At 54.8% G+C, this 16526-nt stretch overlaps 1 protein-coding gene across 1 annotated transcript in view; it reads right to left on the bottom strand.

Annotated features, from left to right (window-relative positions):
- Positions 1-16526, bottom strand: part of LOC138101221 (vacuolar protein sorting-associated protein 28 homolog) — a 36709-nt gene that overhangs the window by 15346 nt on the left and 4837 nt on the right. Inside the window, exons 4-6 of the mRNA XM_068999078.1 lie at positions 9037-9126; positions 8797-8902; positions 1414-1515 (exon numbers count right to left, since the gene is read on the bottom strand). Of these exons, the coding sequence (XP_068855179.1) occupies positions 1414-1515; positions 8797-8902; positions 9037-9126 (298 nt within the window). The remainder of the gene's footprint in view (positions 1-1413; positions 1516-8796; positions 8903-9036; positions 9127-16526) is intronic.

Genomic DNA, 16526 nt, shown 5'->3' with positions numbered 1-16526 from the left:
CCAAACAATTTCCCAAAAAAAAACCATAAAAAATTCCAAAAAATTCCCCAAAAAAAGCCATTAAAAATTCAAAAAAATTCCCAAAAAAAACATTAAAAATTCCAAAAAATTCCAAAAAAAACCCCATTAAAATTCAAAAAAATTCCCCAAAAATCCCATTTAAAATCCCAAAAATCCCCATAAAAATCCCAAAATCCCCCAAAACCCCACTAAAAATCAAAAAAAAATCCCCAAAACCCCATAAAAAATCCCCAAAAATTAAAAAAAAAAAACATTAAAAATTCCAAAAAAATCCCCAAAAAAACCATTAAAAATTCAAAAAAATCCCATTAAAAATTCCAAAAAATTCCAAAAAAAACCATTAAAAATTCCAAACAAATTCCACTAAAAAAACCATTAAAAAATTCCAAAAAATTCCCAAAAAAACATTAAAAATTCCAAAAAAATTACCCCAAACCCCATTAAAAATCCAAAAAATCCCCCAAAAACCCCAAAAAAAATCCCCAAAATTTCCAAAAAAACCATAAAAAATCCCAAAAAATTCCAAAAAAAAAACCCATTAAAAATTCCCCAAAAAAACCACTAAAAATTCCAAAAAAATCCCCAAAAATCCATTAAAAATTCCAAAAATTCCCCAAAAATCCCATTAAAAATCCCCCAAAATTTTCCCAAAAACCCATAAAAAAATCTTTAAAATTCCAAAAAAAAAATTAAAAATTCAAAAAACTCCCCCAAAAATCCATTAAAAATTCCAAAAAATTCCCCAAAAAACATTAAAAATCCCAAAAAATCCCCAAAACCCCATAAAAAATCTTTAAAAATTCCAAAAAAAACCATTAATAATTCAAAAAATTCCCCAAAAAAACCATTAAAAATTCCAAAAAAATCCCCAAAAAACCCATTAAAAATTCCAAAAAAATCCATTAAAAATTCAAAAAAATCCCCCAAAAATCCCATTAAAAATCCCAAAAAATCCCCAAAAACCCATAAAAAATCTCCAAAAATTCAAAAAAAAAAAACCATTAAAAATTCCAAAAAAATCCCCAAAAAACATTAAAAATTCCAAAAAAATTCCCCAAAAACCCATTAAAAATTAAAAAAAATCCCCAAAAACCCATTAAAAATTCAAAAAAATCCCCAAAAATCCATTAAAAATTCAAAAAAATTTCCCAAAAACCCCATTAAAAATTTAAAAAAAAATCCCCAAAAAACCCATTAAAAATTCCAAAAAAATCCATTAAAAACTCCAAAAAGACCCCCAAAAACCCCATAAAAAACCCCAAAAACCCCCAAAACTCCCTTCCAAAACTCCCAAAAAAATCCCCGAATCTTTTCCAAAAACCCTTCCCAAAAATTCCCCTCCCAAACTCCCCCCGAGCCCTCGGAATTCCGAGAATTCCGGGATTTCCGTACGGAGACGATGTCGGCGATGCAGCGGTTCAGGTTCCCTTTGTCGTCCTTGATGGTGATGGGCCGATCCTCCCGGATGCGCTCCATGGCCAGGGGACAGTCCAGCTGCACGTTCCCAAATTCCCAAATTCCCACATTTCCCAACCCCCTGCTGTGGGCCAGGATTCCCAGAGAAATTCCCGCAAAATTCCCACAAAAATCCCCGCAAAATTCCCGCAAAAATCCCCCCAAAAATCCAACGAAAATCCCCCTCAAAAATCAAAAATTCCCCCCAAAATTCCCCCAAAAATCCCCAATTTCAGCCCCAAATTCCCACATTTCCCAACCCGCTGCTGTGGGCCAGGATTCCCAGAAAAATTCCCGCAAAATTCCCACAAAAATCCCCGCAAAATTCCCGCAAAAATCCCCCCAAAAATCCAACGAAAATCCCCCTCAAAAATCAAAAATTCCCCCCAAAATTCACCCAAAAATCCCCAATTTCAGTCCCAAATTCCCAAATTCCAACATTTCCCAACCCGCTGCTGTGGGCCAGGATTCCCAGAAAAATTCCCAGAAAAATCCCGTAAAATTCCCCCCAAAAATCCCACAAAATTCCCGCAAAAATTAAAAAAAAAAAACAAAATTGCCCCCAAAAATCCCGCAAAATCCCCCTCAAAAATCCAAAAATTCCCCCAAAAATTTCACCCAAAAATCCCCCCAAAATTCCCCAAAAATCCCCCCAAAAATCCCCAATTTCAGTCCCAAATTTCCCAATGTTCCAGTCCCGGATTCCCAGAAATTCCCCCAAAAATCCCCGCCAAATTCTCCCAAAATCCCCCAAAATTTCCCAAAAATCCCCACAAAAATCCCCCTCAAAAATCCAAAATTCCCCCCAAAATCCCCAATTTCAGTCCCAAATTCCCAAATTCCCACATTTCCCACCCCCTGCTGTGGGCCAGGATTCCAGAAAAATTCCCACAAAATTCCCACAAAAAACCCCGCAAAATTCCCGCAAAATTCCCGCAAAAATCCCCACAAAAATCCAACGAAAATCCCCCTCAAAAATCAAAAATTCCCCCCAAAATTCACCCAAAAATCCCCAATTTCAGCCCCAAATTCCCACATTTCCCAACCCGCTGCTGTGGTCCAGGATTCCCAGAAAAATTCCCAGAAAAATCCCGTAAAATTCCCCCAAAAATCCCACAAAATTCCCGCAAAAATTAAAAAAAAAAACAAAATTCCCCCCAAAATTCCCCCCAAAATCCCCCTCAAAAATCAAAAAATTCCCCCCAAAATTCCCCCCAAAAATCCCCCCAAAATTCCCCGAAAATCCCCCCAAAAATCCCCAATTTCAGTCCCAAATTTCCCAATGTTCCAGTCCCGGATTCCCAGAAATTCCCCCAAAAATCCCTGCAAAATCCCCCCCAAAATTCCCCCCAAAATGCACCCCAATTTCCCCCCAAAATCCCCCAAAAATTCACCAGAATTCCTCCAAAAATCCCCCCAAAAATCCCCAATTTCAGTCCCAAATTCCCAAATTCCCACATTTCCCAACCCGCTGCTGTGGGCAGGATTCCAGAGATTCCTGATTCCTAGAAAAATCCCTGCAAAAATCCCCACAAAATTCCCGCAAAATTCCCACAAAATCCCCGCAAAAAATCCCCCCAAAAATCCAAAATTCCCCCCAGAATTCCCCCCAAAAATTCCCCCCAGAATTCCCCCCAAAAATCCAAAAACCCTCGCAAAATTCCCCCCAAAAATCCACCGAAAATCCCCCTCAAAAATCCAAAATTCCCCCTAAAAATCACCCAAAAATCCCCCCAAAATTCCCCCCAAAAATCCCCAATTTCAGCCCCAAATTCCCCATTCCCAAATTTCCCGACGTTCCAGTCCTGGATTCCCAGAAATTCCCCCAAAAATCCCCGCCAAATTCTCCCAAAATTCCCTCCAAAAATCCCCCTCAAAAATCCAAAATTCCCCCCAAAAATCCCCCCAAAAATTCCCCCCAAAATTCCCCCCAAAAATCCAAAATTCCCCCCAAAAATTCCCACAAAAATCCCTCCAAAATCCCCCTCAAAAATCCAAAATTCCCCCCAAAAATCACCCAAAAATCCCCCCAAAATTCCCCCCAAAAATCCCCAATTTCAGCCCCAAATTCCCCATTCCCAAATTTCCCATCGTTCCAGTCCCGGATTCCCAGAAATTCCCCCAAAAATTACCCCAAAATCCCTCCAAAATTCCCCCCAAAATTCCCCCAAAAATCCCCCCAAAATACCCCCAAAATTCCCCAAAAATTCCCCCAAAAATCCCCAATTTCAGTCCCAAATTCCCAAATTCCCACATTTCCCAACCCCCTGCTGTGGGCCAGGATTCCCAGAAATTCCCAGAAAAATTCCCGTAAAATTCCCCCCAAAATTCCCCCAAAAATCCAACGAAAATCCCCCTCAAAAATCAAAAATTCCCCCCAAAAATTCCCCCCAAAAATCCCCGCAAAATTCCCGCAAAAATTAAAAAAAAACCAAATTTCCCCCAAAATTCCCCCCAAAATCCCCCTCAAAAATCAAAAAATTCCCCCCAAAATTCCCCCCAAAAATCCCCCCAAAATTCCCGAAAATCCCCCCAAAAATCCCCAATTTCAGTCCCAAATTTTCTAATGTTCCAGTCCCCGATTCCCAGAAATTCCCCCAAAAATCCCCGCCAAATTCTCTCAAAAATCCCCCAAAATTTCCCCAAAAATCCCCACAAAAATCCCCCCTCAAAAATCCAAAAATTCCCCCCAAAAATCCCCAATTTCAGTCCCAAATTCCCAAATTCCCACATTTCCCAACCCCCTGCTGTGGGCCAGGATTCCCAGAAATTCCCAGAAAAATTCCCACAAAATTCCCCCCAAAAATCCCACAAAATTCCCGCAAAAATTAAAAAAAAAAAAAACAAAATTCCCCCCAAAATTCCCCCCAAAAATCCCCGTAAAAATCCCCCTCAAAATCCCCCCAGAATTCCCCCCAAAAATCCAAAAACCCTCGCAAAATTCCCCCCAAAAATCCACCGAAAATCCCCCTCAAAAATCCAAAATTCCCCCCAAAAATCACCCAAAAATCCCCCCAAAATTCCCCCCAAAAATCCCCAATTTCAGCCCCAAATTCCCCATTCCCAAATTTCCCAACGTTCCAGTCCCGGATTCCCAGAAATTCCCCCAAAAATCCCCGCAAAATTCTCCCAAAATTCCCTCCAAAAATCCCCCTCAAAAATCCAAAATCCCCCCAAAAATCCCCCCAAAAATTCCCCCCAAAAATCCAAAATTCCCCACAAAAATTCCCCCAAAAATCCCTCCAAAATCCCCCTCAAAAATCCAAAATTCCCCCCAAAAATCACCCCAAAATCCCCCCAAAATTCCCCCAAAAATCCCCAATTTCAGCCCCAAATTCCCCATTCCCAAATTTCCCAACGTTCCAGTCCCCGATTCCCAGAAATTCCCCCAAAAATCCCCGCCAAATTCTCCCAAAAATCCCCCAAAATTTCCCCAAAAATCCCCACAAAAATCCCCCTCAAAAATCCAAAAATTCCCCCCAAAAATCCCCAATTTCAGTCGGAAATTCCCAAATTCCAACATTTCCCAACCCCCTGCTGTGGGCCAGGATTCCCAGAAATTCCCAGAAAAATTCCCACAAAATTCCCCCCAAAAATCCCACAAAATTCCCGCAAAAATTAAAAAAAAAAAAACAAAATTCCCCCCAAAATTCCCCCCAAAATCCCCCTCAAAAATCAAAAAATTCCCCCCAAAATTCCCCCCAAAAATCCCCCCAAAATTCCCCGAAAATCCCCCCAAAAATCCCCAATTTCAGTCCCAAATTTCCCAATGTTCCAGTCCCGGATTCCCAGAAATTCCCCCAAAAATCCCCGCAAAATCCCCCCCAAAATTCCCCCCAAAATGCACCCCAATTTCCCCCCCAAAATCCCCCAAAAATTCCATCCAAAATTCCTCCAAAAATCCCCCAAAAATCCCCAATTTCAGTCCCAAATTCCCAAATTCCCACATTTCCCAACCCGCTGCTTTCTTCCAGGATTCCCAGAGATTCCCAGAAAAATTCCCGTAAAATTCCCCCAAAAATCCAACGAAAATCCCCCTCAAAAATCAAAAATTCCCCCCAAAATTCACCCAAAAATCCCCAATTGCAGCCCCAAATTCCCCATTCCCAAATTTCCCAACGTTCCAGTCCCGGATTCCCAGAAATTCCCCCCAAAAATCCCCGCCAAATTCTCCCAAAAATCCCCCAAAATTTCCCCAAAAATCCCCACAAAAATCCCCCTCAAAAATCCAAAATCCCCCCAAAAATCCCCCCAAAAATTCCCCCCATAATTCCCCCCAAAAATCCAAAATTCCCCGCAAAAATTCCCCCAAAAATCCCTCCAAAATCCCCCTCAAAAATCCAAAATTCCCCCCAAAAATCCACCCTAATTTCCCCCCAAAATTCACCCAAAAATCCCCAATTTCAGTCCCAAATTTCCCAACGTTCCAGTCCCGGATTCCCAGAAATCCCCACAAAAATCCCTCCAAAAATTCCCCCAAAAAAATCCCCAAATTCATTCCCAAATTCCCCATTTTCATCCCCAAATTCCCAATCCCAAAATCCCAAACCCCTCAAATTCCCAATCCTGGAACTCCAAACCCCCCAAATTTCACCCCAAGACCCCCAAATTCCACCATTTCCTTCCCCTAAATCCTACCCCAAATCCCCCAAATCCCACCCCAAATCCCAATCCCTGAACCCCAAACCCCCCAAATCCCGACCCAGGCACCCCAAACCCCCCAAATTCCCCGATTTGACCCCAAAATCCCGGGATTCCCACCCGGAATTTGCGGCAGAAGTCGTCGATGGAGGCGATCTCGGCGCCCTGCACCTGCTCCCCCAAATCCCTCCTTCCCCGCTTCCCAAACCCCCCAAATCCCCCAAATCTCACCCCAAACCCCCCAAATCCCAACCCCACAACCCCAAACCCCCCAAATTCCCAATTCCTGAACCCCAAACCCCCCAAATTCCCAATCCCAAAATCCCAAACCCCCCAAATTCCCAATCCTGGAACTCCAAACCCCCCAAATTCCACCCCAAGACCCCCAAATTCCACCATTTCCTCCCCTAAATCCTACCCCAAATCCCTCAAATCCCACCCCAAATCCCAATCCCTGAACCCCAAACCCCCCAAATCCCAACCCCACAACCCCAAACCCCCAAAATTCCCAATCCCAAAATCCCAAACCCCCCCAAATTCCCAATCCTGGAACTCCAAACGCCCCAAATTCCACCCCAAGACCCCCAAATTCCACCATTTCCTCCCCTAAATCCTACCCCAAATCCCCCAAATCCCACCCCAAATCCCAATCCCTGAACCCCAAACCCCCAAATCCCAACCCAGGCACCCCAAACCCCCCAAATTCCCCGATTGGACCCCAAAATCCCGGGATTCCCACCCGGAATTTGCGGCAGAAGTCGTCGATGGAGGCGATCTCGGCGCCCTGCACCTGCTCCCCCAAATCCCTCCTTCCCCGCTTCCCAAACCCCCCAAATCCCCCAAATCTCACCCCAAACCCCCCAAATCCCAACCCAGGCACCCCAAACCCCCCAAATTCCCCGATTGGACCCCAAAATCCCGGGATTCCCACCCGAAATTTGCGGCAGAAGTCGTCGATGGAGGCGATCTCGGCGCCCTGCACCTGCTCCCCCAAATCCCTCCTTCCCTGCTTCCCAAACCCCCCAAATCCCCCAAATCTCACCCCAAACCCCCCAAATCCCAACCCCACAACCCCAAACCCCCCAAATTCCCAATCCCAAATTCCCAAACCCTCCAAATTCCAAACCCCCCAAATTCCCAATCCTGGAACTCCAAACCCCCCAAATTCCACCCCAAGACCCCCAAATTCCACCGTTTCCTCCCCCAAATCCTACCCCAAATCCCCCAAATCTCACCCCAAATCCCAATCCCTGAACCCCAAACCCCCCAAATCCCAACCCAGACACCCCAAACCCCCCAAATTCCCCGATTTGACCCCAAAATCCCGGGATTCCCACCCGGAATTTGCGGCAGAAGTCGTCGCTGGAGGCGATCTCGGCGCCCTGCACCTGCTCCCCCAAATCCCTCCTTCCCCGCTTCCCAAACCCCCCAAATCCCCCAAATCTCACCCCAAACCCCCCAAATCCCAACCCCACAACCCCAAACCCCCCAAATTCCCCAATTTAACCCCAAAATCCCGGGATTCCCACCCGGAATTTGCGGCAGAAGTCGTCGATGGAGGCGATCTCGGCGCCCTGCACCTGCTCCCCCAAATCCCTCCTTCCCCACTTCCCAAACCCCCCAAATCCCACCCCAAATCCCAATCCCTGAACCCCCCAAATCCCAACCCCACAACCCCAAACCCCCCAAATTCCCAATTCCTGAACCCCAAACCCCCCAAAATTCCCAATCCCCCAAATTCCCAATCCTGGAACTCCAAACCCCCCAAATTCCACCCCAAGACGCCCAAATTCCACAATTTCTTCCCCCATATCCTGCCCCAAACCCCCCAAATCTCACCCCAAACCCCCCAAATCCCAACCCCACAACCCCAAACCCCCCAAATTCCCCAATTTAACCCCAAAATCCCGGGATTCCCACCCGGAATTTGCGGCAGAAGTCGTCGATGGAGGCGATCTCGGCGCCCTGCACCTGCTCCCCCAAATCCCTCCTTCCCCACTTCCCAAACCCCCCAAACCCCCCAAATCTCACCCCAAACCCCCCAAATCCCAACCCAGACACCCCAAACCCCCCAAATTCCCCGCTTTGACCCCAAAATCCCGGGATTCCCACCCGAAATTTGCGGCAGAAGTCGTCGATGGAGGCGATCTCGGCGCCCTGCACCTGCTCCCCCAAATCCCTCCTTCCCCACTTCCCAAACCCCCCAAACCCCCCAAATCTCACCCCAAACCCCCCAAATCCCAACCCAGACACCCCAAACCCCCCAAATTCCCCGCTTTGACCCCAAAATCCCGGGATTCCCACCCGAAATTTGCGGCAGAAGTCGTCGATGGAGGCGATCTCGGCGCCCTGCACCTGCTCCCCCAAATCCCTCCTTCCCCGCTTCCCAAACCCCCCAAATCTCACCCCAAACCCCCCAAATCCCAACCCAGACACCCCAAACCCCCCAAATTCCCCGCTTTGACCCCAAAATCCCGGGATTCCCACCCGGAATTTGCGGCAGAAGTCGTCGATGGAGGCGATCTCGGCGCCCTGCACCTGCTCCCCCAAATCCCTCCTTCCCCACTTCCCAAACCCCCCAAACCCCCCAAATCTCACCCCAAACCCCCCAAATCCCAACCCAGACACCCCAAACCCCCCAAATTCCCCGATTTAACCCCAAAATCCCGGGATTCCCACCCGGAATTTGCGGCAGAAGTCGTCGATGGAGGCGATCTCGGCGCCCTGCACCTGCTTCAGCGCCGCCTTGAACTGCACCAGCAGCCTCGAGCACGCCGCCGTGTACCTGGGGGGAGTTTGGGATTTTTTTTTCGGGAATTCCCGGCGGTTTTTCGGGAATTTCCCGGCAATTCCGGGTTTTTTAAGGCCTCGGGGATGGGGGGGTATTTTTTTGGGAATTTTTGGGGGGGGGACACGCACTCGTTGGGGGACACGCAGTCCTTGATGTAAGCCTTCTCCAGCGCCTGCAGCGTCTTCACCACGGCGAAGAGCTCGGCCATGTTGTCGTACCTGCGGGGGGGAAAGGGGGGGAACTGGGAGGGACTGGGAGGGACTGGGAGGGACTGGGAGGGGATTGGGAGGGACTGGGACGGGATTTGGAGGGACTGGGATGGGACTGGGAGGGGATTGGGAGGGACTGGGAGGGACTGGGAGGGGATTGGGAGAGGATTGGGAGGGGGTAATGGGGTACTGGGAGGGACTGGGAGGGACTGGGAGGGATTTGGAGGGACTGGGAGGGGATTGGGAGGGGGTAATGGGGGACTGGGAGGGACTGGGAGGGACTGGGAGGGATTTGGAGGGACTGGGAGGGGATTGGGAGGGGGTAATGGGGTACTGGGAGGGACTGGGAGGGGATAAGGGGGAGGTGGAGGGGCTTGGGAGGGACTGGGAGGGGATTGGGAGGGGGTAATGGGGTACTGGGAGGGACTGGGAGGGACTGGGAGGGATTTGGAGGGACTGGGAGGGGATTGGGAGGGGGTAATGGGGGACTGGGAGGGACTGGGAGGGATTTGGAGGGACTGGGAGGGGATAAGGGGGAGGTGGAGGGGCTTGGGAGGGACTGGGAGGGGATTGGGAGGGACTGGGAGGGGATTGGGAGGGGGTAATGGAGTACTGGGAGGGACTGGGAGGGGATTGGGAGGGACTGGGAGGGACTGGGAGGGGATTGGGAGGGACTGGGAGGGGATTGGGAGGGGGTAATGGGGTACTGGGAGGGACTGGGAGGGGATTGGGAGGGACTGGGAGGGGATTGGGAGGGACTGGGAGGGGATTGGGAGGGGATTGGGAGGGGGTAATGGGGGACTGGGAGGGACTGGGAGGGACTGGGAGGGACTGGGAGGGGATTGGGAGGGGATTGGGAGGGGGTAATGGGGTACTGGGAGGGACTGGGAGGGATTTAGAGGGACTGGGAGGGGATTGGGAGTGACTGGGAGGGGATTGGGAGGGGGTAATGGGGGACTGGGAGGGACTGGGAGGGATTTAGAGGGACTGGGAGGGGATAAGGGGGAGGTGGAGGGGCTTGGGAGGGACTGGGAGGGGATTGGGAGGGGGTAATGGGGGACTGGGAGGGACTGGGAGGGGATTGGGAGGGGGTAATGGGGGACTGGGAGGGACTGGGAGGGATTTGGAGGGACTGGGAGGGGATTGGGAGGGACTGGGAGGGACTGGGAGGGGATTGGGGGGGACTGGGAGGGACTGGGAGGGGATTGGGGGGGACTGGGAGGGACTGGGAGGGACTGGGAGGGGACTGGGAGGGACTGGGAGGGACTGGGAGGGGACTGGGAGGGGGTAATGGGCGACTGGGAGGGATTTAGAGGGACTGGGAGGGACTGGGAGGGGATTGGGAGGGGATTGGGAGGGGGTAATGGGGGACTGGGAGGGACTGGGAGGGGATTGGGAGGGGGTAATGGGGGACTGGGAGGGATTTAGAGGGACTGGGAGGGACTGGGAGGGGATTGGGAGGGGATTGGGAGGGGGTAATGGGGGACTGGGAGGGACTGGGAGGGGATTGGGAGGGGGTAATGGGGGACTGGGAGGGACTGGGAGGGATTTAGAGGGACTGGGAGGGGATTGGGAGGGACTGGGAGGGACTGGGAGGGGATTGGGGGGGACTGGGAGGGACTGGGAGGGACTGGGAGGGATTTGGAGGGACTGGGAGGGACTGGGAGGGACTGGGAGGGGACTGGGAGGGGGTAATGGGTGACTGGGAGGGATTTAGAGGGACTGGGAGGGGATTGGGAGGGGATTGGGAGGGGGTAATGGGGGACTGGGAGGGACTGGGAGGGGATAAGAGGGAGGTGGAGGGGCTTGGGAGGGACTGGGAGGGGATTGGGAGGGGGTAATGGGGTACTGGGAGGGACTGGGAGGGACTGGGAGGGGATTGGGAGGGGATTGGGAGCGGGTAATGGGGTACTGGGAGGGACTGGGAGGGGATTGGGAGGGGATTGGGAGCGGGTAATGGGGTACTGGGAGGGACTGGGAGGGGATTGGGAGGGGGTAATGGGGGACTGGGAGGGACTGGGAGGGACTGGGAGGGATTTGGAGGGACTGGGAGGGGATTGGGAGGGGGTAATGGGGGACTGGGAGGGACTGGGAGGGATTTGGAGGGACTGGGAGGGGATAAGGGGGAGGTGGAGGGGCTTGGGAGGGACTGGGAGGGGATTGGGAGGGGGTAATGGGGTACTGGGAGGGACTGGGAGGGACTGGGAGGGGATTGGGAGGGACTGGGAGGGGATTGGGAGGGGGTAATGGGGGACTGGGAGGGACTGGGAGGGGATTGGGAGGGGATTGGGAGGGGGTAATGGGGTACTGGGAGGGACTGGGAGGGGATTGGGAGGGACTGGGAGGGGATTTGGAGGGGGTAATGGGGTACTGGGAGGGACTGGGAGGGGATTGGGAGGGACTGGGAGGGGATTTGGAGGGACTGGGAGGGACTGGGACGGGATTTGGAGGGACTGGAAGGGGATTGGGAGGGACTGGGAGGGGATAAGGGGGAGGTGGAGGGGACTGGGATGGAGTGGGAGGGACTGGGATGGGATTGGGAGGGGATTGGGAGGGACTGGGAGGGACTGGGAGGGACTGGGAGGGGATTGGGAGGGGGTAATGGGGGACTGGGAGGGATTTGGAGGGACTGGGAGGGGATTGGGAGGGGATTGGGAGGGGGTAATGGGGGACTGGGAGGGACTGGGAGGGATTTGGAGGGACTGGGAGGGGATAAGGGGGAGGTGGAGGGGCTTGGGAGGGACTGGGAGTGGATTGGGAGAGGATTGGAAGGGGGTAATGGGGTACTGGGAGGGACTGGGAGGGGATTGGGAGGGGGTGATGGGGTACTGGGAGGGACTGGGAGGGACTGGGAGGGGATTGGGAGGGGATTGGGAGGGGGTAATGGGGTACTGGGAGGGACTGGGAGGGACTGGGAGGGGATTGGGAGGGGATTGGGAGGGGGTAATGGGGTACTGGGAGGGACTGGGAGGGACTGGGAGGGGATTGGGAGGGGATTGGGAGGGGGTAATGGGGTACTGGGAGGGACTGGGAGGGACTGGGAGGGGATTGGGAGGGGATTGGGAGGGGGTAATGGGGTACTGGGAGGGACTGGGAGGGACTGGGAGGGGATTGGGAGGGGATTGGGAGGGGGTAATGGGGTACTGGGAGGGACTGGGAGGGATTTAGAGGGACTGGGAGGGGATTGGGAGGGGGTGATGGGGTACTGGGAGGGACTGGGAGGGACTGGGAGGGGATTGGGAGGGGATTGGGAGGGGGTAATGGGGGACTGGGAGGGACTGGGAGGGGATTGGGAGGGGGTAATGGGGTACTGGAAGGGACTGGGAGGGATTTGGAGGGACTGGGAGGGGATAAGGGGGAGGTGGAGGGGCTTGGGAGGGACTGGGAGGGGATTGGGAGGGGGTAATGGGGTACTGGGAGGGACTGGGAGGGGATTGGGAGGGGATTGGGAGGGACTGGGAGGGGATAAGGGGGAGGTGGAGGGGACTGGGATGGGACTGGGAGGGGATTGGGAGGGGATTTGGAGGGGGTAATGGCGTACTGGGAGGGACTGGGAGGGATTTGGAGGGACTGGGAGGGACTGGGAGGGACTGGGAGGGGATTGGAAGGGACTGGGAGGGGATTGGGAGGGGGTAATGGGGTACTGGGAGGGATTTGCAGGGACTGGGAGGGGATTGGGAGGGACTGGGAGGAACTGGGATGAACTGGGATGGACTGGGGGGGACTGGGATGGACCATGGAGCTCCAGGATGGACTGGGATGGACTGGGATGGACACTGGATGGACACTGGAGCTCCGGGATGGACTGGGATGGGCTGGGATGGGCTGGGATGGACTGGGATGGACTGGGATGGACACTGGAGCTCCGGGATGGACTGGGATGGACTGGGATGGACTGGGATGGACACTGGAGCTCCAGGATGGACTGGGATGGACTGGGATGGACTGGGATGGACACTGGAGCTCCGGGATGGACTGGGATGGACTGGGATGGACACTGGATGGACTGGGATGGACTGGGATGGACTGGGATGGACACTGGAGCTGCAGGAGGGACTGGGATGGACTGGGATGAACTGGGATGGACACTGGATGGACTGGGATGGCCACTGGAGCTCCAGGATGGACTGGGATGGACTGGGATGGACTGGGATGAACTGGGATGGACTGGGATGGACAATGGAGCTCCAGGATGGACTGGGATGGACTGGGATGAACTGGGATGGACTGGGATGGACACTGGAGCTCCAGGATGGACTGGGATGGACTGGGATGGACTGGGATGGACACTGGAGCTCCAGGATGGACTGGGATGAACTGGGATGGACACTGGATGGACTGGGATGGACTGGGATGGACACTGGAGCTCCAGGATGGACTGGGATGGACTGGGATGAACTGGGATGGACACTGGAGCTCCAGGATGGACTGGGATGGACTGGGATGGCCATTGGAGCTCCAGGATGGACTGGGATGAACTGGGATGGACACTGGAGCTCCAGGATGGACTGGGATGAACTGGGATGGACACTGGATGGACTGGGATGGACTGGGATGGCCATTGGAGCTCCAGGATGGACTGGGATGGACTGGGATGGCCATTGGAGCTCCAGGATGGACTGGGATGGACTGGGATGGACACTGGATGGACTGGGATGGACTGGGATGGACACTGGAGCTCCAGGATGGACTGGGATGGACTGGGATGGACACTGGAGCTCCAGGATGGACTGGGATGGACTGGGAGGGGCTGGGATGGACACTGGATGGACTGGGATGGCCACTGCATGGACTGGGATGGACTGGGATGAACTGGGATGGACTGGGATGGACCATGGAGCTCCAGGATGGACTGGGATGGACTGGGATGGACTGGGATGGACACTGGAGCTCCGGGATGGACTGGGATGGACTGGGATGGACTGGGATGGACACTGGAGCTCCAGGATGGACTTGGAAGGACTGGGATGGACTGGGATGCACACTGGAGCTCCAGGATGGACTGGGATGGACTGGGATGAACTGGGATGGACAATGGAGTTCCAGGATGGACTGGGATGGACTGGGATGGACACTGGAGCTCCAGGATGGACTGGGATGGACTGGGAGGGGCTGGGATGGACACTGGATGGACTGGGATGGCCACTGGATGGACTGGGATGGACTGGGATGGACACTGGAGCTCCAGGATGGACTGGGATGGACTGGGATGGACTGGGATGGACACTGGAGCTCCAGGATGGACTGGGATGGACTGGGATGGACACTGGAGCTCCAGGATGGACTGGGATGGACTGGGATGGACTGGGATGGACACTGGAGCTCCAGGATGGACTGGGATGGACACTGGATGGACTGGGATGGACACTGGAGCTCCAGGATGGACTGGGAGGGGCTGGGATGGACACTGGATGGACTGGGATGGCCACTGGATGGACTGGGATGGACTGGGATGGACAATGGAGCTCCAGGATGGACTGGGATGGACTGGGATGGACAATGGAGCTCCAGGATGAACTGGGATGGACTGGGATGGACTGGGATGGCCACTGGAGCTCCAGGATGGACTGGGATGGACTGGGATGAACTGGGATGGACTGGGATGGACACTGGAGCTCCAGGATGGACTGGGATGGACTGGGATGAACTGGGATGAACTGGGATGGACCATGGAGCTCCAGGACGGACTGGGATGGACTGGGATGGACTGGGATGGACTGAGATGGACACTGGATGGACTGGGATGGACTGGGATGAACTGGGATGGACACTGGAGCTCCAGAAAGCCCAGGATGGCCAAAGGGATCCCAGGAGAGCTTTGGGATGGGCACCGAGGGGCCACCAAGGGGCCACCGAGGGGCCACCGAGGGGACAGCGCTGGAATCCCGGCCCCAAATCCCCCCGGCCCCAAATCCCCGCGGCCCCAAATCCCTCTGGCCCCAAATCCCCGCGGCCCCAAATCCCCGCGGCCCCAAATCCCCGCGGCCCCAAATCCCTCCGGCCCCAAATCCCCCTGGCCCCAAATCCCCGCGGCCCCAAATCCCCGCGGCCCCAAATCCCCCCGGCCCCAAATCCCCCCGGCCCCAAATCCCTCCGGCCCCAAATCCCTCCGGCCCCAAATTCCCCCGGCCCCAAATCCCTCCGGCCCCAAATCCCTCCGGCCCCAAATCCCTCCGGCCCCAAATCCCCCCGGCCCCAAATCCCTCCGGCCCCAAATCCCCCCGGCCCCAAATCCCCCTGGCCTCAAATCCCCGCGGCCCCAAATCCCCCCGGCCCCAAATCCCTCCGGCCCCAAATCCCCCCGGCCCCAAATCCCCCCGGCCCCAAATCCCTCCGGCCCCAAATCCCTCCGGCCCCAAATCCCCGCAGCCCCAAATCCCCCCGGCCCCAAATCCCTGCGGCCCCAAATCCCTGCGGCCCCAAATCCCCCCGGCCCCAAATCCCTCCGGCCCCAAATCCCCCCGGCCCCAAATCCCCGCAGCCCCAAATCCCCCCGGCCCCAAATCCCTCCGGCCCCAAATCCCCCCGGCCCCAAATCCCCGCGGCCCCAAATCCCCGCGGCCCCAAATCCCTCCGGCCCCAAATCCCTCCGGCCCCAAATCCCTCCGGCCCCAAATCCCCGCGGCCCCAAATCCCTCCGGCCCCAAATCCCCCCGGCCCCAAATCCCTCCGGCCCCAAATCCCTCCGGCCCCAAATCCCCGCGGCCCCAAATCCCTCCGGCCCCAAATCCCCCCGGCCCCAAATCCCCGCGGCCCCAAATCCCCCCGGCCCCAAATCCCCCCGGCCCCAAATCCCTCCAGCCCCAAATCCCTCCGGCCCCAAATCCCCGCGGCCCCAAATCCCTCCAGCCCCAAACCCTTCCAGCCCCAAATCCCCGCGGCCCCAAATCCCCGCGGCCCCAAATCCCTCCGGCCCCAAATCCCCGCGGCCCCAAATCCCCGCGGCCCCAAATCCCTCCGGCCCCAAATCCCCCCGGCCCCAAATCCCTGCGGCCCCAAATCCCCCCGGCCCCAAATCCCCCCGGCCCCAAATCCGCCCGGCCCCAAACCCCTCCGGCCCCAAACTCACCCGGCCCCAAATCCCCCCGGCCCCAAATCCCTCCGGCCCCAAATCCCCCCGGCCCCAAATCCCCCCTGGCCCCAAATCCCCGCGGCCCCAAATCCCCCCTGGCCCCAAATCCCCGCGGCCCCAAATCCCTCCGGCCCCAAATCCCCCCGGCCCCAAATCCCCGCGGCCCCAAATCCCCGCGGCCCCAAATCCCCCCGGCCCCAAATCCCCGCGGCCCCAAACCCCTCCGGCCCCAAATCCCTCCGGCCCCAAATCCCCCCGGCCCCAAATCCCTCCGGCCCCAAATCCCTCCGGCCCCAAATCCCCCCGGCCCCAAATCCCTCCGGCCCCAAATCCCTGA

This window comes from Aphelocoma coerulescens, unplaced genomic scaffold (genome assembly GCF_041296385.1).
Source record: "Aphelocoma coerulescens isolate FSJ_1873_10779 unplaced genomic scaffold, UR_Acoe_1.0 HiC_scaffold_217, whole genome shotgun sequence".
Lineage (NCBI taxonomy): Eukaryota > Metazoa > Chordata > Aves > Passeriformes > Corvidae > Aphelocoma > Aphelocoma coerulescens.
Note: the sequence above shows the minus strand (reverse complement) of the source record. Positions and strands in the feature narration are given on the sequence as shown.